Source organism: Takifugu flavidus, chromosome 7 (genome assembly GCF_003711565.1).
Source record: "Takifugu flavidus isolate HTHZ2018 chromosome 7, ASM371156v2, whole genome shotgun sequence".
Classification (NCBI taxonomy): Eukaryota; Metazoa; Chordata; class Actinopteri; order Tetraodontiformes; family Tetraodontidae; genus Takifugu; species Takifugu flavidus.
In genome coordinates this window covers 14,417,344-14,443,121 of record NC_079526.1, presented here as the reverse complement: position 1 = coordinate 14,443,121, position 25,778 = coordinate 14,417,344, and the positions used below count along the sequence as shown (strand labels likewise).

Below are 25,778 nucleotides of genomic sequence, written 5' to 3'. Positions count from 1 at the left end.
TGCGGCCGAAAAGCGCTGCCTTTAAGGGGAAACATTTATGGTTCCGGACAGTTTTGTTGAAGTAGCTGGTAGCTAGCGCCGGGCTAACAACCGTGCTGGCGACTTCGAAGCGATTTTCGTCAGGATGCTACGGTGGATACGACAACAGCTGGTAAACTGCACCGCTCACACGCTTTCCTACCCCCGCATGTTCCCCCAGCGACCGCCGCTTCATGCCTACGGGGCGCCGCAGAAACTTTATTCGGGTAACATGGAGCCAGCTAACGTAGCTAACTAGCTGTTGCCCGTGCATCCAAACATTGGCTGTCCTCCTCTGTTGACTCTCAGGTGTGTCTACCTGGCTACCTTTACTTATCAAATAAAGCTCTGAAAAGCCTGACGAACTGGGGGCCACTTAACCACGGACCTTTCTGCAGTAATTTCACCGTCTGACTTGTGCTTGAAGTTTTGTTTTTAGTGCTTTTTTGTGCGCATGGCAGTCAAATGTTAAACGGATGAACACAACAGCTGCTTGCAAGAGAATCGTTGTTTCCTTTGTCGTTTTGTCGCCTGGAACATGTTAGATGTGGTTTCCTGTTGCCCCCAAAAGCCCTGAAGCGCTGAAGACTTGACAGTCAAATAAATGAAATGGTGAACTGGAGTGAAAGGCTGAATCCTGGTGATCTCCAGGAAGTTTCTCCTCTCCGAGGCTCTGCCACAATCGCCACTGATCCCCCGTTTTAGTGAACATTGAATGATTAAAGTTCTGGTTCATCACAGTGATTTTTCCCCCTCGTTCATTTAGTCTCTTTCCTCTCTTGGAGAATTACAGACCCTTCACAGGACTTCCTAATTCGAGATAACATGGGTCATTTGACCCCCTCTTAGTCTGCTAACCTTAATTAAAAGGTGTAATTAAATCTCAAAGTATCCGGCCTAATGGGAAAAGTTTGTTGGGTCGTTGTGTCTGACCTCGACACAGGCAGATAATACAATAGTATTTATTCTTTCACATTCAGACTTTAATATGAAACGGGTAATCTCATTTCTCCGGTGTGTCAGGTGGACATACCTGCTCAAACATGTGTAAACAGGATTTGCGGTTTAAAACTACGTCCCGCTCGGTGATGAAACAGTTAAAAAGTTGATGATGAAGCGTTCCACATCACCCTCCAAACGACGGGTCCTTTAATCATCTTTAGCTGTGTCACACTTTAATGCGCTCCACGTCAGACGCCATTAAATGCCTGGTGTCGCATTTTGGGGCCTGTTGGCTTCATGAGCCAGCACTTGGCAACTTTAATGTTGGGGGGAAAAAAGGTCCGGATTGAGTTGTGCAGACTTTCCGCAGCCTGGCTGTGCACGTTGATATCGTGGTGAGTGAAACCATCTGTCTGAACCACTGGGAGCAGAATGAAAGCAACATTAATCCTCACGCTCGGCGCTGCAGTCAGATATTCACTGTCTTAAAGCCACCGTCAATACTCCAAAGTGGCGTGATAGATAATGAGGGGTTGCCTGGATCGCTGCAACAGTTGCATTGCTGTATTTAGCAACATCTGCATTAGCTCACAGCTTCCTGTCGGTCTGTAAAAGCCTCGTGGAGTTTGCACCGACGGCCTCAGAGGTGTGGCGTCGCTCTGCTTTAAGGCCTTTAAACCCAGGGTTTTTCGACCTGCACTCAAAGGGGGATGAGTTTAAAATTCCAGTTTGAATTCTTCTTCATGTTTCTTGTGCAACAAACTGCGAGTGAAACTAAAAGGCGGTTATGGGTTTGTATTTCAGGGTGGCAGGAAGGGACCTGACCGCAAGGCGGCATTTATAAATGAAACCTAATGATGGCTTTAGTAAAACGGCTGCTTTTGATCAGAAGTGAAGTGTGTCAAGTAACTGAATTGAGTTCTGATGATTTCCCAGCAGAGTGATGAGGCGTCGCCCACAAACCTCAGGGTTTGACTTTCTGTGTCACAACAATGGAACATAAATTTGGCTCCTCTTTATTAAACAGGACAATTAGTAACATGTTGAAATTGAGGGTTGTTTTTTTTGTGGCGCCTAACAAATATTAAGGAATAAACATTTGACTCATAGAGTCATTCAGACGTACTAAGTGATTTAAAAAGCCAAGCTAAGCTGCGTTTGAATTTGCCCCACTTTTATCCCTCCTCTCTCCCTCTCTTCCATACCTCCCTCAGGGCTTCGACCCCCCACATCAGAGTGAGACCAGGACGGTGTACGTCGCCAACCGTTTTCCCCAGCATTGCCACTACGTACCGCAGCGCTTCGCCGACAACAGGATCATCTCCTCAAAGGTACTGAAGGCTCACAGGTGTCGTTGTCTGGCTTTAGATTAAACTGGGCTGAAAAATGGAGCTGGGGTCGATGGGATGAAAAGGCTCTCGTGTTTGTGAAAGCATGTAAGCAGATCGCCTTCAAAACATGAATAATCCAGAGAGACCCACCAGTGATGGCTGTCATTGATCAGCTGGTTAATTAAATGACTGACCAAGGGTTTAAAGCGCCTTTGTTCCCATTAAGTGGATTTAAAACTTGCTCTTTAGAAGGCATCAGAAGCAGCAACGCGTTTATTCCCGGCCGAGCTGTGTTCTAATGTGATAACTTATTGACCCGTGTCTATCAGACGGCCACGCCTGTATTTCCCCGTTAGCTCTTCTCCTCAGGCTGTGACGAGCAGCAGCGTTATAAAATGGCACTCATTGTGTTTTCTTCCTTCTCTTTCAGTACACAATTTGGAATTTTGTCCCAAAGAACCTGTTCGAGCAGTTCAGAAGGATAGCCAACTTCTATTTCCTCATCATTTTTCTGGTTCAGGTAATGAAACAGCCCGTTCTTGTTTGCTGGCGCGTGCTCTCCTCAGTCCAGCCGCCACCGCTCGTGTGTCCTGAGGTTTCCTGCCCTAAATACAAATGTATGTGCGTGCACAGGAGTGACTCATGGCTCGCACAGGCGCAGGTCTGCCTGTCTATTAAAACATTACACCCACACGTTTAGTAACGTTAACATGGTGACCCTCAGCCCGAGGTGGCAGGCCTTCACTGTGCATCAGTCAGCCTGGGTCGGAGAATTTGGCTTGGAAAACTTCAGGCTTCTGCTCAGCGAGGTTCAAATAATCGCGTGTCTTTTATTTCCCCTTCACCCTTGTCAACCTGGTTTTGGGTCATTTGTTTTATATCCTGACACAGCGGACATGACATGTTCTAAATGAGCACTGGAGACCATTTTAGAAGTCCAGAAATCAAATTTGAATATGTTTTACACTGCTGCTGTTGTGTGTTTCTGACAACAGGAAGTTAAACACTAATCATGTTGCGAAACTCACATCTTTACAGGTTGAAGCAACGCTCCATATTGATGTTGGTGGTTTAAAAGTACACCCGCATCCTTTTGACCAGCAACCTTCCCCTAGTAGACCTTTAACTCAGTAACTGAGATATAAACAATGTTTGCTTTAGCCTAATCTTAACTGCATTATAATCTATATGAATGAGCACGTATGGCCAGGACTGACACGTCTGCTGTCCCCTCTGTGTTATGAGGTTGCTCCACGCGTACTGTTGGTGGTTCTCTGCTTCACTTACGCTTCTGAATTTGTTTTTTCCAGTTAATGATTGACACCCCAACTTCCCCAGTCACCAGTGGCCTGCCCCTCTTCTTCGTCATTACTGTTACTGCCATTAAACAGGTGAGAGCACAAATGGGAACTGCTTCTGTGGTCTCAAAATAGAGAACTATAAAGGGATTCAGCTTACTGAAAGATCTTCTCAAATCATTGTTGATCCTAATATGGTGGTTTTGCCTGGTTCTCCTGAGGGCTACGAGGACTGGCTGAGGCACAAGGCAGACAATGAAGTCAACGGGGCTCCGGTGTTTGTTGTTCGCAGTGGAAGTCTGGTACAGACGAGATCCAAGAATATCAGGGTAAGAGGTTAAAATACTCTAAATAAAGGAGTTATTGCTGGCTGTGGTAGAAAGGTGTCAGGATATACCGTGCATTGGCAACAATGCGCCCATGAGCATGACTACTGGACTACTACTGTGCCTTGGGTCCTGCTTAAGGCTTTTTGACCTGGCCTCCACATTCCCCAGATCTGCATCTGGTCGAGTATCTGTGGGATGTGCTGGACAAACAAGTCTGATCCTCGGAGGCCCCGCCTCAGCTGCCACTAACATCTTTGTGCCACATACCACAGAACACCTTCAAGGGGTCCAGGGTCTGGTCTAGAGACATCAATGATGAGTTAGGGTTGTTCTGACAGGAAAAAAGGGGGCCCGCTCATGCCTGATTGCCACTTATTGGGGGAAAATATATTATAATTGGCAACCCCTAAATAATTGTATTTATTGTTGGCATAAATAAGGCCTGTTTCAGTGTTCTGCTGTCATTACCTGCGTCTACTCACGCTTCCCTGGAGCCGTCACAAAGCTTCCTGGTGGTGTTATTCAGACCGCTACAGCTGTATCACAGGGAAAGCAGGCAGTGAAACGGGAACAGCACAAGAAAGACAGTCTTTGAACTCTGCGTTAGTGTTTCCTCAAAGCCTCCCTTTTAAATGTGAATTAGTTTATTATCCTGAGAAACTGCTGCAGGTATCTTTGGGGACTAGCAAACTCTGCCTTTTTCTAACTTTAAAGATCCACACGATAAATCACTCTCCCCTCATTTGAAATGTAATGTTTTCTGAGGAATTGTAGCACCTTTTTTTCTGTCCACTCAGGTGGGCGACATCGTTCGTGTGGCCAAAGATGAAACTTTCCCGGCCGACTTGGTGCTGCTGTCATCAGACCGTGCGGACGGCACCTGTCACATCACCACCGCCAGCCTGGATGGCGAGACCAATCTGAAGGTGTGGGAGTGCCGCCATTGCTATTTTCTTTGAGCACTTTCCACTGTTTTTTTTTTATTAAGTTGCTCACCATTGCTGTAATTACACACAAAACAACAGCAGAGCATCTGAACACACTGCTTTCAATATGTGGCTCAAGGTTCTGCAACATAATAAAGAAAAGTGACGCAACAGTTTAGGTTTTATGTTTTTATGCAACACGAGATGCATTTGATGAACAACTAATATCAACGTTACGGTTTTAAGTGTAAAGTTTATTTGTTTACGAGGCGCTGCTGTAGCCGCAGTGTTTAATTGAGCTCCTCCTGTAATGGTGGTCATAAAATCAGCATGGCCCCAATAACCTGGGTGGATGTTCTCTGCTGTTCAGGCAGGTTAACAATCAAGCCGCAACGTCCTGGTTCTCCCCAGCAGAGGTGTTACCTGACTTGACCAGTTGTTCTATAAATATGTCGGAATGTTTGTTGTTCCTATAATGTCTTTGGCGTGTTTGCTTGCTGCATTCCTGTGTTGTTTGTGTTCCCAGACTCACTACTCGGTGGCAGAGACGGCAGTGTGTCAGTCCGTGTCCCAGCTGGAGTCCCTGCAGGCTGTGGTGGAGTGCCAGCAGCCAGAGGCTGACCTGTACAGGTAATCTGTGTAGGGTGGCCCAAGAAAAACTAATACGCCCATACACATATCAGAATAATGACTGTCCACTAATTATTGATAATGTCATGTGCTTAACGTGCTGATGCAGCTGTGATAGAGCAAATATTACATCATTAAATATTAGCTGAGAAGTGAAATGTTTTCCAGGTTTGTTGGTCGAATTACAGTGACTCAGCATGGAGAAGAAATAGTCAGGTGAGACCAAAGATGATGATGATGATTATTATTTGTATAACACATAAAAAGTCCAAAAGTCTCCCGTTTGAGCCTTTTGGGTAATGGTATTTGTAAAGTTCAACTGTGTTTACTGTAGCAATATTGGTTTTTTTTATATATATGTACATTTCAGACCATTGGGTCCAGAGAATTTGCTGCTGCGAGGGGCCAGATTGAAAAATACCAAAGAGATTTATGGTGAGTCAAATGATTAAAAAAACCGAGCAGAAGGCTTGATGGGTCACTTTGGTTCATCAGAGCAGAACAGAAGGTTCAATATTGTGTCTGTGACTGGTGCAAACTGTGCTCAGCAAATAATTGAGGAATAGACTAACGGCGCAATCTTCCAAAAGCTTACAGTAACACTTAAGCATCTGTGCTGCTGCAGGTGTGGCAGTTTACACAGGAATGGAGTCCAAAATGGCGCTCAACTATAAATGCAAATCCCAGAAACGCTCTGCAGTAGAGAAGTGAGTCGTGTGTTTTCTCCCTAGAATCAGCACAGTGACCAAATATTACACATATTACACAACAACTCCCTTTTCAGGTCCATGAACACTTACCTGATCATCTATTTGGGCATCCTGCTGTTCGAGGCCATCCTCAGCACCATTCTGAAGTACGCCTGGCAGGCTGAGGACAAATGGGACGAGCCTTTCTACAACCAAAAGACCGATCAGGAGCGAAACAGCAGTCCGGTTAGTTAGCCTCACATGAAACATCAGAAGAAATCATTCTTGAGTCCATTCTGTAAGTAGGGCACATCATTTGCCCTTAAGATAAAATTAGGCAACATCATATTCTTAATTAGGCGTAATCTCCACTCCTAGTATTAATGTCCTTTTTCTGTCTAGTGCTGTCCTGGAAGGGAGCTGGTGGGCAGTTTAGTGCTTCTAGATTTGGACTTGAAGTATTTTTTTCGATCTACCTCAATTTATATTATATATTATTACATATTCTGACAGGATAGAATAAAACAGACTGCTCATCACTCCTTACGTTGTCCCTGAAAACTAAGAAAGTTATGCCACAAATTATTTTATGACTCTTTGCCTCCATAGTGTCATTTACCTCCACTCTCTCTGCCTTTCCAGAATTGAAAAGTCCCAAGATTTATAGTTTATACTAATTAATATAAGTGTATTTGTTATATTGCAATTGTATTGGACTTTTAATCTCTTTTCATGCCACTTAAAATAATTATCTCTTTATAGCAGTAGCTCAGTTTAATTTCCTCTCAGGCAATTATGGGAGTCCTCTCTCTCTCTCCCCCTTTTTTAAAAAATAAAATAAAATTACATTAGTTAAAATGAAATGTGATGCTTGTGAATATAGAATTATTTTTCCAAATGAGTTTGACAGTCCCAGTTTCCTCTTCCCAGCATTTCACCCTTTAATGAAACTGCGTGTCTTCCTTTAGATCCTGCAGTTCATCTCAGATTTCTTGGCATTTCTGGTCCTTTATAACTTCATCATCCCCATCTCGCTCTACGTTACCGTGGAGATGCAGAAGTTCATGGGATCCTTTTTCATCGGCTGGGATTTGGACCTTTACCACGAGGAGACTGACCAGAAAGCTCAGGTCAACACCTCTGACCTCAATGAGGAACTTGGGCAGGTACGAAACGGAGGCCCGGGAACTGAATGGTTTTAAGGATTTATCCATTTTTTTGGGGGGGGGGTTGAAGTTTATCACTCATAAATCACATCTTTTTCTGTTTCCCAGGTGGAGTATGTGTTCACAGATAAGACGGGCACACTGACAGAAAACGAGATGCAGTTCCGAGAGTGCTCCATTAATGGAACCAAATACCAGGAAGTCAATGGTAAATTGGTACCTGAGGGAATAACTGGTGACTCGCCGGATGGCTCTACGCCTCACCTGGTAATACACTTATGGGATGGAATTGAAAGCTTTACTGCCATTGATATACTGTACAGCTCGTGCACATGTAGCCCTGGTAGCTTTCCTACTATTAAACAAACACTGTGATGGATTCAGGAAATTCAAGTTGTCAAGGAGGGATAAATGATGTACAAACACACCTGTACACATTATGTAAACTGTAGGTTCAATAACATCAAATCTCCTGTCAATGTTCTTTAAAAATGAGCCGTCTTTGACTCGACATTCTGCAGAGAATAAGCTTTGGTGTTTCTCTTCCTCCCATCCTTCTCCTCCTGCAGATTGGTGATGAATTGTTATTTCTCAAGGCGGTGTCACTGTGTCACACAGTTCAGATCAGCTATGACCAGCCAGACTGCCAGGCTGGGGGAGGGGACCCATTCTCCCATGCAAACGGCTTTTCCTCCAATCACATGGAGTACTATGCCTCCTCACCTGATGAGAAGGCTTTGGTAGAGGCCACGAAGAGGTAATGTGGAGCTGTCCCGCTCATCAACCCTGAATGAGTGTAAACCGTGATACATGGGTTATGTAATTAGGAGCATTTGACATGGAGTCATGTGGTTAGTCAGGAAACTAGAGCAGCATGTGAAAGATTACATTTTTTAAAGCCTGATTTAAAATCACTTTTATTATATAATTGTACAACGATGTCTGAAAGGAGTCCTTCAAGGATTCTTTAATTTTTAGACGTTATATTATTTGTTTTTACAGTTTTATTCTTTGTCGGTTGCCCACGCCTCTCCAAAAGCAGCAGGACTAGTATGTCGGCAAATCTGCATGCATTTGCAAATGTGACTGACAAGCCAGTGCACAGAGCCATTAGAGTCGACTCCACTGTCGACACGTAAAAAATCACACACAATCGCGCCAAACGGCAGCAGATTGATAGAACATTGTTTTTCTTTTTACCAACGTATGGAAAAGCCCGAATTCATGTTTTTGCTACTGTTTCCTCAGGATTGGTGTGGCCTTTACTGGCATTAATGGGGATATCATGGAGATCAAAACGTTTGGAAAGTCAGAAAAGTATGTCCAATCCCCAAATAACTAACAGTTTGAAAGAGTCTGCGACTCAGAAGTGAGTATTCTGCTTCGTTTGCTCAGGTATAAACTCCTACATGTCCTGGAGTTTGACGCCAACCGCAGGAGAATGAGTGTTATACTACAGATGCCCTCAGGTAATGACACCCTAATCTGTCCACTACTTTTCCCATTAATGACGCGATTTCTACTCAACTAACTTAAACTCATGTGATTTATTGGGACACTGATGACCTTTGCCTGCCCAGACAGCTGGATATGCTTAGCTCAGGCACTGGGAACACAGAGATTCCATTAACCTGCACACTTCAGTCGTCTTCTCCCGTGTATTTATGACAAACATTTGTGGCTGAAGTAGAAAAGAATCAGCTGACAAATATGCTTTTAGCCTGTTTAATCTATCATGTTTCTGCTTTGATTCTTAAGGGGGCAAAGTGCTGTTCACCAAGGGGGCAGAGTCAGCGATATTGCCTTATGCTACCGGTGGCGAGATAGAAAAGACAAGACTGCATGTTGATGAGTTCGCTCTGGTGAGTTTAAATAGTTCCTGGATCTCAAAATGTTAACTGTGCTGTGCATTTTTGTATCTAACTTTCCACACAGACAATTGAGAGTTTGGGAATGATGATGCGTTACAGATAACACACAGGTTTTTAGTTCTGTGCTCAGATTGCTCTTACTTCTGACATGTTTTTGCTCTATTACACCTTAAATTCAGCAACAAGCGCACGCACATCCACATTCTGAAATGGCATGTCAGTACCCCCGTATTCGTGTTCTGGACTGGGATGAGCTGTGGTCATCCTTCCCTCAGGCTGGATCTGTGTTCTCAAACCCAGCTATAATAAATTGTGTTCAGATTTTTTTCCGCTCTGTTTCTTTTTATCTCCTCTTCCTTTTTCCCGTTCTTGTCCTCCACACATCATTTTTCCTTCTCCTTTATATTTTCTCTTGTCTTGTCTCCACGCGTTTGTTTCCGTTCTCATCACCCCGTCCTCTTCCCACCCCAGAAAGGACTGCGGACCTTGGTGGTTGCGTGTCGCCACTTTAGCCCGGAGGAGTACGCCGATGTCGACAGGTGCCTGAACGCTGCTCGTACTGCGCTGCAGCAAAGGGAGGAGAGGCTGCAGGAGGCCTTCAGCTATGTGGAGAGAGACCTGCAGTTGCTCGGAGCAACAGGGGTGGAGGACAAGTATGGAAGCAAAAGAATAAATCAGAATATATTAGTGTTGTCCCTGACTACTGTATATTGAAACTATACATACGATTAATATGATATTATATGATAAATTATATGTAAAATGGGAATATAATCTATCTGAATGAATATTAACTGGCCAATCAGTTATTGGTTACATCTTTGCTGATCGACTTGTGATTGACCGTTTGGCTCCCTGCCACCCGTGTGTGAGTGTGAATAAACACTTGCACTATAAAGTATTTAGAGTGGAAAAGAGGCGACTGTTCGCCTCGCACCATACTGTAAATATGCATTGCATTTTCTTTTTTTCTGCTATGTTTCAGACTCCAAGATAAGGTCCAGGAGACCATTGAAGCTCTGCGGCTAGCGGGGATCAAAGTATGGGTCCTGACCGGGGACAAACACGAGACGGCTGTTAGCGTTAGCCTGTCCTGTGGCCACTTTCACAGAACCATGAACATCCTGGAACTGGTGCAGCAACGTTCTGATAATGAGTGTGCTGAACAGCTCCGCATACTGGCCAGGAGGTGCGTGTAGAATATATACCATTTCATTCTAAAACCAGAAAAGCTTGGCTCCATGTTATGATGTTTCATTTACTTCCGTGTGGATAGATGGAATTAAATGTGTTGTGATTTTTCCCCAGGATAAAGGAGGACCATGTGATTCAGCACGGCTTAGTTGTGGATGGAGCCAGCCTGTCTCTGGCCTTGAGAGGCCATGAGAAGCTCTTTATGGAAGTCTGTAAAAACTGTTCCGCTGTGCTGTGCTGCCGAATGGCCCCTCTGCAGAAAGCCAAGGTAGCAGCCCAGTGACTCCTAATTACACAGCAAGCAGCCCAACTATAGACCATCATGTTAACCCCTTGCTTGCAAATGAAAGCATTTGTTTTAGGGCGTTCTAATAGATGGAATCAGCATTTCAGTGTTGTGCTTGGTGAGATAAAGACTGATTGACCTTGATGTGTCCAGGTGGTGCGTCTCTTAAAAACATCTCCAGAGAAACCCATCACCTTAGCTATTGGGGATGGAGCCAATGATGTCAGTATGATACAGGAAGCCCACGTGGGGATAGGTAAATACCGGTCACCGTGCAGAGATCAGTGGTCTAATAGAAATTAGATTGTATATTACATCCTCATGCGCGTGTGCATGTGTTTCCAGGTATCATGGGACGCGAGGGTCGCCAGGCTGTGAGAAACAGTGACTATGCAATCGCCAGGTTTAAGTTCCTGGCGAAGCTTCTACTGGTCCACGGTCACTTCTACTACATTCGAATAGCTACGCTTGTACAGTACTTTTTCTACAAGGTGAGACGCTGAGATGATAACAAATAAGTCTGGTCAGCTTTTACTGTATTTTATTATTTAAAACAACAGAGATGATTACAGCCGCGCCGCTTCCACTGAAATATTTGTAATGGTTCTTTCCTTCACTCTTTTTTTTTGTTTTTTTTAGAATGTGTGTTTTATCACACCCCAGTTTTTATACCAGTTCTTCTGTCTGTTTTCACAACAAGTAAGTGTCTCCATCTCCCTCATATGTCTTTGTGGGTCTTTTTGTCGGTGTCAGGTTTATATTCAGCAGGACATGGATGCAAGCGTTAAACACGTCATTCAGGCTGTAACTGATGGATTTATTGTAAAGGGGGACGTATGCCAAGCTAAGTTGTTCCAACCACAGAAACTAGAGACTAGTCACTGGTTTGTGTCCAGTTCAATCAAATGAACATTAAAAGGTGGGACGGGCAGTAGCTGTCAGTGCCACAAAAAAGGAATGTTGTTGCTAATATGATCCCTAAATGCTTAAGCTCATAAGCTGGTGTTGAATGAAGTGTTTTGTGTCCCATCCCAGACTCTGTATGACAGTGTTTATCTGACACTGTACAACATCTGCTTCACTTCTCTGCCCATCCTGGTGTACAGTTTGTTTGAACAGCTGGTCCATCCACACATACTGCAGAATAAACCTGGCCTGTACAGGTGAGGCGCTAATATGTTAACTGGTTAACTGTTATTATACCGATTGTTAGTTAGTTTGAACCATCGGTGTACACTGCAGTCCTGCTAATATATACCGTAGCTAAGATTAATTTTAATATTAATTCAAACAGTTTGTCTTTTGTTTTCTCTGTTTATTAAGAAGCCTCTGAAAGTCCTACTAAGAAATGACTTCTTTTCCTGCAGGGACATCAGCAAGAACGCTTTGCTGTCTTTCCAGACGTTCTTGTACTGGACTATTCTCGGCTTCTGTCACGCTTTTGTCTTCTTCTTTGGTTCCTACATACTAATGGGAGAAGACACCACACTTATGGGCAACGGACAGGTGTGTCCTTTCATCTTAGCACTTAAATCATATTCTCAACATTCCTACAGCAGCTATAATGTTGCAGAGATGAGCAGAAGCATTCAACAGGTTTAAATGAAATGCAAGAGTGCGTGTGTGTGTGTGTGTGTGTGTGTGTTATGATGAGAATGCTGCTATTAGGCCTTGCTGCCTTTTGGCCTTTGTCCATTCTCTCCTTTTTTTAAAGATTCTGCTTCCCTCTTATCTTCCTCCTCATCATCATCCTGTCACTTTGGTTAAAACCTTTTAGACGTTCACTTGTTAATGACTATGTTTTAGAACCTTTAACCTTCCTAATCGTATTCATAGTGTCTCTAATTTACTAAAAAGCTTTCTTCTTCATATCTTTTCTATCTTTCTGTCCCACTGAAGTCTGGTATTTCTGAAAGCACTCACTCCTTCACTGGCTTGTCTTTTCCTTCTCTTTTGTTGATTGCTCTTTTTTTCTTCTGCCTTCACGCTGTGCATGTCTTCAGATATTGCGAGCTAACAGACAGCTGGTAAGAGTCTGCTTTACAGTTGAATGCATGTATCCTCAGGGGGTTAATGAGAACACTGTCACAATGACTCCAGATAGTTTGCTCTCTTAATATGTCTGCTATGTACTCTTTTCCACATCTTTTATTTTTGCCAAAGTGATTCGTAACCATAAGTGTAGTGGTGCTGTAGCAGATTTTTTTTTTAAAAAGGAAAGAAATGAGTGGTTCAGTAGGTGGTTTCAGTTCCAGATTGGTGTTTATTAGTGTTGGGTGTCCATCAGGGATCTTGATTGGCTTACATCAGATGTTTCCTACCAGATGTAGGAGGTGGTGGTGGCTACACATGCAGCACCTTCCATCTAACCGACATGGATCAGTAATCACAGCTGTAACTGGCGTCAGAATACGTGTGAGCGTGAGGTCAAATCACGCTCATTAGTTAGCATTGGCAGTTAAGAGCAATGTAATAGCATCAAACTATTCCTGGTAGCTTCATTAATGTTTGTATCTATTGATCTGTTTCTGAAGATGTTTGGAAACTGGACCTTTGGGACACTGGTTTTCACTGTCATGGTCATCACCGTCACATTAAAGGTAAGTTCAGCCAGGCAGCTTTTCCTCATAATAATAAAAGAGGTCATCATTGATGACGTTAAACCGATATATTGAATTTTCCTTGTTGGTTAAATTGGTTAACTAACTATGTAGCGTGTTTCGGTCCCTTGAGGACATAATAAAACAAACTTGTTATGAAGTATTGGGATGATGTCATTGGCCATTAATTGGATTTGGATTTGTCACAGTTCAGGGTCATGGCCTGTTTAATTACACAGTGGCAGATTGCTGTTTATGACCTGAACACATGCACCTGTCGCAGAGATTTACTTCTATTTTTCTTTTATCTGTGTGTGTGTGTGGTGTGTGTGTGCAATGATAGCTTGCTTTAGAGACCCATTTCTGGACATGGATGAACCATTTAGTGACGTGGGGTTCAATCGCCTTCTACTTCATCTTCTCCCTCTTCTATGGAGGAATCATCTGGTGAGGAAGAAGTCCACATCATCAATAATTAGACATATCAAAAGATTTGATTTCATAATTTACCTGAGAAGACTGCAGGTTTAACACACTCACGTGTAACAACTCTAAAACTGCCTCCTGATCTACGTCTTAGCTTATAGTTGCAGTCAGATGCAAATGTTATTGAGGTGATTCTAATTATAAGATGGTCATTGGGACAAAGCATCTTCCGAATACAGTCAATGGAACGTCTCTCTCTTTGGATCTGTAATCTCTGAGCTCTCTGTTTCTTTTCCACCCTCCAGGCCGTTCCTCCACACACAGGACATGTATTTTGTCTTCGTGCAGCTGCTGTCCAGCGGTTCAGCCTGGTTTGCCATCATCATCATTGTCATCACCTGCCTGTTTCCTGATGTGGTGAAGAAGGTCTTCTACAGACATCTGCAGCCAACCAACACACAGAAGAGTCAGGTAATGCACAGAGGCCAGGCAGGAACTCAAGCTGAGGCTTTTCTTTCTCCAAAGTGCGTCAGTTTAATTATTCTCCCTGAATCAAATATAGAATAGAGTTAATCTGTTATTTACCTGTTATCGATTAACCTCCAGGTTTGTCTTGGTTTCACAGGTCCTGCTCGCTGCTAGGCTAATTTTCAGTCTTTTTAACATATTGGCTAACAGCTGGAGCAGCTAATTTGAAGGTTACATCCTTTAGATCCAGTCGAAATCACTGAGAAAGCAGGTTAATGAAAATAAATCTTAAAAAGGATGATAGAAGTTAGATTAGTAGTTCAGACTCGTCATTCTCACAGGATTTTCTCCTCAAGAACCCCCCCCCAAAAAAACATTTTGTTGTTGGAAGTCTGCGGGCTTAGGCCCGAGACTAAAACCAATCAAAGCTAATGAAACGGCACAAAAAGGGCTTCAGGGGACTCTGCGCAGCAGTATCAAATGTTCATGCGTACCTGAAATGTAATTGGAGCCTAGAAAGAGAAAATAGCTTTTAAAATGTCTCTGTGACTCAAATTCAAGGCTGAGACAGAAAATGATTATGCATGTCACGTCCTTTGGTCAGTCGATGCCCGACGTCTACGGTCACATGATAGCGGCTTCTTTACATAAACAGCATGGTGTTGGGTTACAACACACACTGCATGACCTCTTTTTGCTTCATACACTCCTGCAAAAAGCCACAGTGTGTAGCATCACCTCTCTGTAGACCCCTGCTGCTCCTTCACTGACTCATCCAGCTAGAGAAGGTTTGTGTTTCTATGGTGTCGCCTGTTTCTCAGGGGAAAAACCAACTACCTTTCAGTCCTAACTGGCTTTTGTTTGTTCTAACCCGTATCCCGTTCTGACTTGTGAGTGCGTGAGCGCTTGTTATTTAACCTATGTGTGTCTGTGTGCTCTTCCTCCTGTCCTCTGTGTATTCTTCTGATGTAGATGTATTCCAACCGTGTGGCAATAGGTGATGACTTCATCGCTCTGCAGCCTCTGTCCAGAGCCAAGAGCCAGCTGGGCAAAATTAGGTAGAGATGGTGCAGTCTGGTTCAGTCCTGGGATAAATGTACATAAAGAATCCAATTAAACAAACTCCTCTTTAGTCTGAAGCAACATTTCTGGAGTACAGAAGTGGCTCGACGCTCCATGAAAAACCTCTTTTTGCAAATTACAGAGAGAAAAAAGGTTCCGATGCTGCATTTACACTCCAACGGGACCCATCAGTAAAGGCGGAAATATTGCTTCACATTCAAATATTCCTGGTCTGTGTGAGACCAATGGTTTTATCCCCAGGTCTGGACTTAATTCAGCCCCCCCGAGGCCTATGTCCAACAGTGGCGCCACACTGACTGCATTGATGTGTGCGGTCAGTGTGGGAGCAGCTCATTGTGTGTCATTTATGTGACTGCATGCACCAGACGTGCCTTTCGGCGTTCCCCCCGACTGGGATACGCAAAGACAAAAAGTGTTTCACATCAGCCGCTGCATCAGTTGTGTTTGATTTTTTTTTTTTACCTTGTTCACGACCCCCCCCCCACATCTCTCATGCTTGTTTCTGCATGTCGATGTCATCATTTCCCTCCCAGCATGATCAGATGGGTGATCAGCATACAGTGGATCACGAAGAGATCTTGATTTATTTACTCTAACCTGATGGGATATGGGTGATGTCACACAGGGAGACACTTGGCTTCCCAATGGTGGATTTGCCATTCTGGCAGCATCCAGTCAGCTCTGCATCCTGACCATCAGCGCTATGATCAACCGTCTTGACGTATAGTTGCATGATACGTCCCACGTGCGCAGTCTGTCCTCTCGATTCATGTGCCGCTGTCTAAAACTGGAGCCACCTCTTGAAACGTCCTCCTCAGCTGCTCCGTCCTCCTCAGCTGCTCCGTCCTCCTCAGCTGCTCCGTCTCCTCAGCTGCTCCGTCCTCCTCAGCTGCTCCGTCCTCAGCTGCTCCGTCCTCCTCAGCTGCTCCGTGCTCCTCAGCTGCTCCGTCCTCCTCAGCTGCTCCGTCCTCCTCAGCTGCTCCGTCCTCCTCAGCTGCTCCGTCCTCCTCAGCTGCTCCGTCCTCCTCAGCTGCTCCGTGCTCCTCAGCTGCTCCGTCCTCCTCAGCTGCCCCGTCCTCCTCAGCTGCTCCGTCCTCCTCAGCTGCTCCGTCCTCCTCAGCTGCCCCGTCCTCCTCAGCTGCTCCGTCCTCCTCAGCTGCTCCGTCCTCCTCAGCTGCTCCGTCCTCAGCTGCTCCGTCCTCCTCAGCTGCTCCGTGCGCATGGTGCAGAGCTACAGCTGCATGTCGGACTGCTGCACTGGGTTGTGCCGCTCCGCTCTGCTCTGCTCTGCTCCGCGCACAGCCGCATGTTGCTGCGTTGTCAGATGCATGAGCCGAGTCGCCGCGGTTTGAGACCTGACCTGAGCCTTAACCTGAAAAACAAGTCCCACATCCTTATTTTGGACAGCCGTCTTTCTAAACGAGCTCTGAGACACTGCTTTTCCTTCACAGGTAATGTTGTGTTGCATGTTTTTGAGCATCAGTAAGTATGTTTCATCGACAGGATTAAAGCTAATGGGCCTCAGCACCATTAACAGGACACTGATGGTATATTAAAGGTAGAAGTTAAGACTGTGGATTGAAGCCGAGCCTTGTGTGCACCACAAGCTAGAACTCAGCATGAATCCAAAACTAACTTTTGCTTGCACCCAACTCCAGGAGTTCTTAGGTGGGTTGAAATGAAAGCATGGATCCCGTCTGTACCTGAGTTTTATAATTCGTTTGATGTAGTTGTGCTGGGAAATAAAATGCAGTGTCTTTAAAGTAGAAGGACGTTATCACAAAGGAGCCCAGGGGGCACTTTAGGGGGGTTTCCTTTGTTTTCCTGCTCAGCAGCTCTGAAAGACTCAGTCAGGTTAATTGGTTTGGATGAATGTATTTGTACTTATCTGCACACGAAAGATACTTTTCCCCCAGGACATCTTTCATGTGCCTGCAGCTGTTTTCTTCCTGCTTATTTCATCAGCAGCCCTCACACTCAGCAGTATTTAAAGCCCTCCTCCAGTGACCTCGTCGCCCCGCTCAGGCTCTCGGCCCCCTTTTTAAAAAAACACCATTTCTGATTATTTCCCAGTCCAGATTTAGAAGAGGTTAAGATTTCCCACTGGGGAATAAAGAGCAGTGAAGCCTCTTATTTGCTGTGCTGCACCCACATGTGGAGAACTTTATCTGAGATCACTGCTGAAGGGCTTTGGGACCAGCATGTAACGAACGTACGCGGATCAGGTTCCACTGATGCTCGGAAATGGTTTACTCATCCCTCCTAAAATGAAGCTAAAGTCAATAGCTAACTCATTCACTAACTACTCAGCTGGTTTCTCAACAATCAGCACACACATCAGTCTTCCTGTCTTATGTTGAGTTTAATATAAACCAAGTAATCTATTAACTCCTCACTGTGTCAATGCGCTCTGTTTGGGTTTCTATTAAAGTAGGAATCATCCAGATCTAGTTAGGGAAAAGGTCATGAGACAAAATGACTGATGTGTATCTTTTCCCCCAGTGCGACTGGTTAGTTTGCAGTCTGGCTGGCTTTATGAATGACCGACATCAGCACCTGCTTGGCCGGAGAGCCGATTGATTAGGCAGCAGGCCTCACTGTCAGCATCTTGTGTCCTTCAGATGGAAGAGGGTGAGGGTTCAGTCGGCCCAGAATATGACCCTGTTAAAGACCAGCGGAGCCCAGGGGAGGACAATTGGCACCTCCTAGCTGCTTATCCTCCCCCTACTGCCTCCGGCCCAGACCCTTGCTCCCCTAGGTAGTAATGTACTTTGCTCCCATCGTCCCCCTCCTTCGTTTTGATTTCAAGTCACCCCAGGACCAACCAAACCTGTCCACCCACATGTTTCCATATGTTTGGGTCAAATAATCTGCACATTCAGTCTTTTTTTTTCAGTCAGCTGCATGTCACAGCTGCCCTTGCACTGTCCTTTAAAAACAGCAGATATTCCCAGGTCCCCCCAGTTATCTCTCCCCCCCCCCAACCCTTCCACATACATCGTGTGTCCTGCACAGAAATGATTGACTGTCCTGTCCAAACCATTGCCTCCTCCTCATTTGCTCCCACTATTATTAATTTGGAGTTCCTACCTAGAGAATGCTGTTGGCATGTTGTCTTTGTTGCATTTTTGTTCCATTTTATCCACCTTAACAAGCAATAATGCTGATTATTTAAGCATCGTTTTAGCGACTCTTTGATATCTTACGTTTGCAGTTTAGGTACAGTTACAAAGCATTTGTTTGTTGTTGCTGATGCTTGTTTTCTGCACATACATACAGTTCATCTCTTGCACAAGTTGCCAGGAACCTCCTGCCGTGAACACACTGCTAACACAATGTGCTAACAGTGCGTGTCTCTAGCTTAGCGTTGCAGCGAGCTGTTGATGAGGCCTCAGGTGTTTTATCATAAAACCTTTGATTCCCCTGACCATGAGAAATGCTGTTATTTAATGGCTGTGATGAGGGTTTTGAAGGTCAAAATGCTGCTGCCGTCACTCTACAGCTCAGACTGTGTGTTGATGGCGTATTAGCCGGTGTCTTACCGCTCATTACTGTGACGTTTAGCACAGCAATTTTTAAAGCAATTTTCACTTTAATTTTATATTATTGTCAAACTTTTTTCAACACACAACAACCCAATTTCCTTTTAGTTAAAAATGGATTTTGTGCCTTAAATGACACAGAAGACCTCTAACATTGTCGTTTATGTGCTGATACGAGCTACACAAGTGAAACCAACACTCGTTTCTGTGTTGGTTCTTTGTTTCTTGACCCCCCCCTCCCACTCCGCACCCTCTCTCCCTCTGTCACCGGAGTGCTGACTCGGGTCAAGCGTGTCACCTGACTCTGCAGGTTTTGGGGCAGCAGCTTCATTCATTTCTCACAGTTCCATTCAGTGTCTGCGGAGAGGTTCCGGCATATATTGGATAGTGGTTTTCTTGAAGCACGACACGTAAACCTCTGCACAGTTTCCAACTTTACACTGAAATGGATCAGCCTAAAATATTGCCATTCATTTCAGTTTTGTCATCAGTCTTTGTGTGCACATTTTCTTTTAACCCCCCCACGTGCATTTTTAATTGTTCCTGAGCATTTTTTTTCTGAGTGCTTATCCATTATCCTGTGAAATGTCATTGCACAAGTGTTTATACTGTGTTCATTTCATGTCCATTTTCTCTATTTTCTCTCACCTTTTCATCACCCCTTCCTCTTCTGTCCTCTCCTTATTTCATTTCCTTCTCTGCCTCCTTTAGCCTCTATCAGCCCCCCAGACGCAGGCCCTCAGCTGTATGGAGTCCCTGTGCTGCTACCAACATGGGCAGAGCGGCTGTTCCCGCCTGGTCCGCGTCCTGGAACAAATGACCGGGCAGTGCCAGGCCGGCGCCGGCCATTGCCACGCATCCAGCCGCAGCAACAGGTGGGGGGGAGGACGCCGGCGTGAAACAATGATTATGAATCCTCGCGATACCTCTGCACCTCACGGTTTAAAAAATGCGGGCTGCAGTTCTGACTGACTGTTTTAGCCTTTAATGTTGCTGTAAGTCAAACATGTAGCTGAGCTAACGGATCCTGGGCAGCAGCGATAACGGTGCCGTCAATAAGGAGCGTGTGGCCACCTCTGACTTTTCATTGTGTTTGTTCAAATAGCTTAAACATTAACAATTCAGGCAGAAATTCTTTGTGTCCACCGATCGAGCGGCCGATTGTGATGACCAGCCCTTTTAATGCTGATGTTCTGCAGTGTAGCCAGGAAGGATGTGATGGAAGCATTTTCATCTGGACCACTAAAGCTGCTGCAGTATAGAGCGGTATCGAAGACATCTGTGTTGTGTTATCTGTTGTGTCAGGCCCCCAACACCGGGGTGGGGGGGGCATCTGCCCACATCTTCCTGTCCTCCTCATCTAATCTGTTGTGTCAGTGTTTTTGTCCAGTCCTCTTTTGAAGATAAATGTTGGTGTGTGTGCTCGGCCCGTTTCCGGGGAAAACGGACACGGCTCGTGATGCACTTTATTAAATATCAGCCTCGTTTATCACGAGAGCCGGAGCCCCGCCCAGAGAGAGACGTTAAATATTGCAAGATGATGTCAGTTTCCTTCGATTTTATTCTCTGCTGGAAACGAAAGGAAAACTAAAAACGAGCGCGTGGGGGCGGCCGCAGCGTCATTGTGTCTTTAGCCTCCGAAGGCTCGTCGATAAACCGAGCCTGACGGCCCGTTCTGCTGAGCAATCATCAGTCCTGCCGGCCAGCTTGGGACACTCGGCGTTGGTGAACCAGAAACGGAGATGTAGCGTTCACGTTGTGTGTGTGTGTGTGTGGGGGGGGGGGCATGTTTGTTCACCACTGTGTGTGTTTGTGAGAACCGACTGCATGCGTGTCTGATAACGGTTACACTGTTCCTCCCATCAGCCCCTCTGGACAGAAACTTTTAAATTCAATAGTTGAGAAGAGAGCCGTGTAAAGTTTCAGTCACGCACACCCCCCCGGGGGGGGCTTCTGTTGTCTCATGAGTAATTCTGTAGGGGAGCGTGAAGTCGTTAGCAGCGTTTCTCCTTCTGTCGGGGAGAATGAGCCAGTACTTCAGACAGGTTGGAAGCTAAAAAGGGATCCAGGACTTTCCCGGCTCGTCTCCCAGCAGCAGAAACGATCTGTCTGTTGTTGTCGGGGCCATTTTGTTGGCAGGAAGGTTCCCTCCCGTTACCACTAAATCACCTTCTCACCTTCCAAGTGAAGCCGCTAATTTGATTTTTCCAGCTGAACGAACAGCAACCAGAGGAACAGAATATAAACAGTGACCATTTCCTACAGTCTCATCTTTACAGTCCGGATTTGAGGAAGTGAAATCTAAATCCATTGGTTAGACTCAGACAGGCCATATTTATCAGACTGACATAGGGGAATGTATCAATCCAGGCCTGTGTGACTTATAGACTTGATGGGGACATTTATTACGTCTATTTATTAACTTATATATGCATTAGGTATTTATCTCCTATATAGTGGAAGCTCATTTGTAGCCAGCAGTCTGACAGGGGTTTTTCTCTCTGAGCTTTGTAGCGATGGCAGCCAGAATGAGAGAATATAATAATAAATCAAACATGCATACTGTCAAGTCTTTATCTGATTCTACTCAAATGTGACAAAAGTGCCCTGAAAATTTGAGAAATGAAAACTCCAGAACCAGAGAGGCTGCTGGGAAATGGAGTCTCAGAGTCTTTTTAAATGCTATGTTTGGTTTTTTTCCCTTCAACAATCCCAAAGCCTTATGTGTGCTTCTGAGAAGAGGCTAACTTTGACAGCATGCTTGTTTAACAGCCAGGGGTGTTTCAGGCGGGCGGAGTTTACCTTCTCCTTCTGTGTTGGAGTATGTAAGTCTACCTACGGTTACGGAGTGAGAACGCCCGGATGTCTTGTTGCATGGGGGCTGTAGTTGCCTTTGGTACTTTGAATACAATATAACACTCTGTGTTTGTGCCTCACTCTTGTCCGTTTTCTGTCCTGTGTCCTTGTCCTGGTGTCAAAGCTGCATAATGTCCTTCGACCTTTTCAGATTAATTATTCATGTGCTGTCAGCGTCCCCCCATGAATGTTGTCTTTTCAGAAACCTGCTCGTTCTGTGTTTTCCCTGGTTCTGCTTCCCGCTCCAGCAGTGTTTTGGTGCTAAATGAGTCTTTCTGTTCTAGCGCTGAGGTTTGGATTTTGACCTTAGCTTCAGTAAGTCAGCTGAGCTGGTGATGTCACATGTGCAGATGCCTGGAGTCAAATCAGCCCCCTTGAGTCATCATCGGCCTTTTTATTCCATTATTATTATTACTGAAGTCTTAAAACGGTTGTCTTCATGTCAGAACAGTGGTGGGGGGTCCGTTGGACTCTGCTGCTGCTCTCAGGCTCTGATCACGACTGCACGGTGACGCTCACTAATGAGAAGGAACCTTCACTGGAGAGCAACTATATTTTTTACACAGCAAATATGCTAATTGTGGTGAATGGGTATGACTGTTGATTCTTGCATAAAGTTTGATTTCTCTTCATGTCTTTTTTTATCTTTTGTCTGAGTAACTAAACGCTCATCTCATTCCACCTCATTTTGATTTGATTATGCAAATGTGTCACTTTTAAAATATACACTTTAAGCTATCACAAAAGCCTGTGAATCTTTTTTATTATTTTGAGTTCATGTGCCTCATTTAAAGTTAGAAAATAAACGTATTCTCAAAATATATTTTCAGACTTAAGTCTTGGTTAAAAAATAGCCATGAAAGGTCGACAGAGACTCATCAGTACGTTTCACCTTTGGCCTTTTAGTTGTGGCAGGAATCTGTATTTTCTCTTAGTTGTGCTGTACATTTTTCTGATTAAAAACCTTAGTTTTATTAGAGAGATTAACTAATCAATTGACTCAGAGTTGCAGCTCTTATTGCAACGGTTGCCTGGAGAGTGTAATACCACCAGCGGCCACTGGGTGTAACGGCCCAGGCTGAGCAGCCCAGTATCCCTCTGGATCAAACCAGTTTTAGAGACACATCTATCGGGTTTCATAACCAGTAGTGATTAGTGACCAAGCATAAACCCCCCCAGTTTTGATTCTCTCAGCATGTTTCTTTTTAATATTAATCTACTGACCACTCAGACCCCCCCTTCCCCCCAGCCCACTACCTCCTCCACATACGCATTCACTGCATCCGTCTCCTAACCCTCAGTCACTGCTGCCTGTTTTCAGGTCCTGGAGCGACACGGAGACCTTCTACAGCAACGATCGCAGCATCCTGACACTGTCGCCCATCGAGGCCACCCATTGCTGACTCCCCGCGCCTCAGACCGTAACGCAGCACCTGTGAACCGTAGTCACGCTCCAACCTTCCTGAAAACCAGTGTAGACTTTTAAGTGGATGCATCCTCCTCCGGATGCAGCTGGGATTAGTGTAAATGCGTGAAGCCAAAGGAACGGGCGCAGTCCGAGCGCATTTGATTCCAAGTGAATCGATCAGCAGAAAGGTCGAAAGGACGTCTGAGTGGTGGGAAACCACCAAAAAGTTCTTGAGCACAAGGCTGACACGTGTGGAGCTGCTTCTGCTCTGGGACATTTCAATGCTGTCCTCTGAGATCAGCCCCGTTAATGTCACACATGCGACACACACGAGGTGTTGGGATGTGCTGACTCACCTAGAAGGAAGCCTCTTCTTCTGAAGGTGGAAATCCCCGCCGCCGCTCGTCCTGTAGCGTCAGAGCTTTTCTTGGTTCTCTGAACTGGAGCCGCTTCCCAGACACACACTGTGTGTGTCTGATGGACACTGTGCAAAGGAGACTCGTCTCTACCGTGGAACCAAAGACCAGAAGAATTCAGACTGGAGCTTAAAAGATGTTTATTTTTGTGCCTGATTGTAAAGGAGCTTATGTGTGAAGACGAATAATCGTTGGCGCTGCTTTTCGGGTCAGACTGACCACTTTGTCTCCCAGAGGAGACCAGATGGGAATCCATGGAAAAAGCCATATTTTCAGGTAGAAGATTGAGGAGACTGCAGATAGTTGGCTCAATCGTTGTCCTTTAGTGTTTAGAAATGTTCCCTTTAAATGCCTTTTCTCATTCAGCCTGGTTGTTAAAGGCCTCTTGGCATTGAAGACCTCCATCCTGAGGGAGTGCACACACACACCTGGAGGTAGATGCACTCCTGTTATCACGTCTTTTGCTTTTCTGGCTTCAGTGGTGAGATGCTTTTAAAAACCACAGCTGACACGGGTTGATGCAGACAACAGAATGTTTAGAGATAGATCTAGAATTTAGGAGCAAAAGCAGCGCGTTTGCACAGATCTCACACACACACACACACACACAGAGCATCTTTTCTCATCACACCAGTCATTATATTCATCGTCATGTTTTTGAGTTTCCAGGCTGTGTGTTGCTGTCCTTGAAGCGTGTGTGTGCGTGTATCTTGGCGTTGTGTCTCTACGCCGTCTGCAGCGTAACGCTGCTGCAGGCGTCTCCTGTGAAGGGAGGAAAAAGTTGAAGGTCCATTTCTCCTTTTAGGTCCTGAAGGCGACCCGGTAACTGTAGAAACCTGCAGACAACCGTTTTAAACTTGACATCATCAACGCAGCTGTTACAGGAAATCAATGTAGGAAGGTTTTGTTGGCACGGTGACTCCGATCAAAGTTTGGTTGTTTATGTTAAGTAGATGTTCTAATTTCTCTGGTACAACTTTTGCTGAATGCCTACTTGGGTCTGATGTTGTATTTATTATTGCGGTACTTTTGTGGGTTTTTTTTTCCAACTCTAAATATTTGTATTTCATCGGCTGGATTCGTTCATACTGAGTTAGTTAATACTTGACATGTGAGCAGGAGCTTTATCCTCCAGCGAAGCCGTTTCTGTGGGTTTCTCCAGCATGTCGATGCTCGAATGTTAGTTTTTCCATCAAATGCCTGGACGGTAAATGTTTTATCCATGGGAGGTTGCGCTGCCTCCGGGTGGTTTAGGTGTCGCCGGGAACGCCAGTCTCGCTGTCTGGATACAGCTATTAAACCTGTAATCTGCACCTGGATTCGGACAAATTTGTGTCCGTGCTGTTTAAAAAGGAAAACATCAGCTTCTGTTCTCATTTTGAAATGTAGAGAAACCTGAGAAAGTTGACAGGTTGCATTGCATTGTGGGAGTTTAATCCAGCAGCCCTGTCAGTGTGACCTCTGCTGCATCACTCTTGAGTTTTAATGCAATAGTAAATGTAAGAGCACCCCTTTAATGTCCTAATGATCAACTCTGATGAAGCAGAGGTCGCAGTTCTCCACGTCTATCAACACAATCACATTATCGTCCAAATCAGCTGCTACTGCGCAGCAATAAGATCTCACACCAGAACTCGACATATCTAGTTTCAACCTGCATCCCAGTGACATCTCGATCACAACGGAAGCTTGTGGAAAACCCATTTTGCTCATTTGCAATAACGAGGAGGTGTTTTTCTGTCTGCGCCGCAGCACTGACGTCACCGAAGCGTTGCCACGAAAGAGCAGCAGAGCCTGAGCTCAAAGCCTCTGGGGGCATTTCTGGAAGGATTACTCAGCCGCCTAATTTAAAAAGAGTAATTTAATATTTTATCAAGCCTCAGTACCTCGATGATGTCATCCATCAGAGGCACCATCTCGCTTTAATTGGATTCCTTCCTGAAGAGCAAAGCTCACGTCTGAAGGTGCAGCGGCCATCGGGAAGATGAGGCGAACGCAGGTGACATCCGTGCGGCCGCCGTGCAGACTGGAATCAAATTAAGGGTTTCCATGATCGAATCAGCTAAAAGGGGAGTTCCAGTTCAAATGTCCACCCATCAGTGGTGAGCAGAGAGGCTGCCGAGCGTTCCACGGCCCTTTTAACCACAACCGCCGCTCTTCTGTTGACCGATATCTGTCCGTCTGTCCTGTCTGTATGTCGGCCTCATAGCTGATGTTTATGAAGATGCTGTTCTATTTGCAAAATAAATACATTTTTATGAAGGAGGCCTTCAGAGTTCTTCCTGACATGAAAACAGCT

General features: G+C 45.0%; 1 protein-coding gene across 7 annotated transcripts in view; it reads left to right on the top strand.

Moving 5' to 3' along the window:
* Positions 1 to 25,741, top strand: part of atp11b (ATPase phospholipid transporting 11B (putative)) — a 25,907-nt gene extending 166 nt beyond the window's left edge. Inside the window, exons 1-32 of one of the 7 annotated variants that reach the window (XR_008951561.1) lie at positions 1 to 151; positions 2,175 to 2,291; positions 2,722 to 2,811; positions 3,602 to 3,682; positions 3,811 to 3,918; positions 4,716 to 4,844; positions 5,371 to 5,474; positions 5,643 to 5,690; positions 5,845 to 5,909; positions 6,100 to 6,181; positions 6,259 to 6,409; positions 7,132 to 7,329; positions 7,438 to 7,596; positions 7,899 to 8,086; positions 8,578 to 8,646; positions 8,725 to 8,798; positions 9,088 to 9,191; positions 9,672 to 9,853; positions 10,186 to 10,389; positions 10,509 to 10,662; positions 10,834 to 10,936; positions 11,026 to 11,171; positions 11,320 to 11,379; positions 11,716 to 11,843; positions 12,048 to 12,186; positions 12,684 to 12,707; positions 13,215 to 13,280; positions 13,624 to 13,727; positions 14,012 to 14,177; positions 17,879 to 18,015; positions 19,511 to 19,674; positions 22,977 to 25,741. The exon at positions 1 to 151 is cut by the window's left edge and continues 165 nt beyond it. Coding sequence is in view for 5 of the 7 variants with exons in the window: in XM_057039480.1 (XP_056895460.1) it covers positions 125 to 151; positions 2,175 to 2,291; positions 2,722 to 2,811; positions 3,602 to 3,682; positions 3,811 to 3,918; positions 4,716 to 4,844; positions 5,371 to 5,474; positions 5,643 to 5,690; positions 5,845 to 5,909; positions 6,100 to 6,181; positions 6,259 to 6,409; positions 7,132 to 7,329; positions 7,438 to 7,596; positions 7,899 to 8,086; positions 8,578 to 8,646; positions 8,725 to 8,798; positions 9,088 to 9,191; positions 9,672 to 9,853; positions 10,186 to 10,389; positions 10,509 to 10,662; positions 10,834 to 10,936; positions 11,026 to 11,171; positions 11,320 to 11,379; positions 11,716 to 11,843; positions 12,048 to 12,186; positions 12,684 to 12,707; positions 13,215 to 13,280; positions 13,624 to 13,727; positions 14,012 to 14,177; positions 19,511 to 19,674; positions 22,977 to 23,058 (3,516 nt within the window). In the remaining 2 variants the exon portion in view is untranslated. Of the gene's footprint in view, positions 152 to 2,174; positions 2,292 to 2,721; positions 2,812 to 3,601; positions 3,683 to 3,810; positions 3,919 to 4,715; positions 4,845 to 5,370; positions 5,475 to 5,642; positions 5,691 to 5,844; positions 5,910 to 6,099; positions 6,182 to 6,258; positions 6,410 to 7,131; positions 7,330 to 7,437; positions 7,597 to 7,898; positions 8,087 to 8,577; positions 8,647 to 8,724; positions 8,799 to 9,087; positions 9,192 to 9,671; positions 9,854 to 10,185; positions 10,390 to 10,508; positions 10,663 to 10,833; positions 10,937 to 11,025; positions 11,172 to 11,319; positions 11,380 to 11,715; positions 11,844 to 12,047; positions 12,187 to 12,683; positions 12,708 to 13,214; positions 13,281 to 13,623; positions 13,728 to 14,011; positions 14,178 to 15,146; positions 15,233 to 17,878; positions 18,016 to 19,510; positions 19,675 to 22,976 lie in introns of those variants that run through there. The other 6 variants (XR_008951562.1, XM_057039483.1, XM_057039480.1 and 3 more) reach the window with 6 other exon arrangements.
* Positions 25,742 to 25,778: the final 37 nt, after the last annotated feature.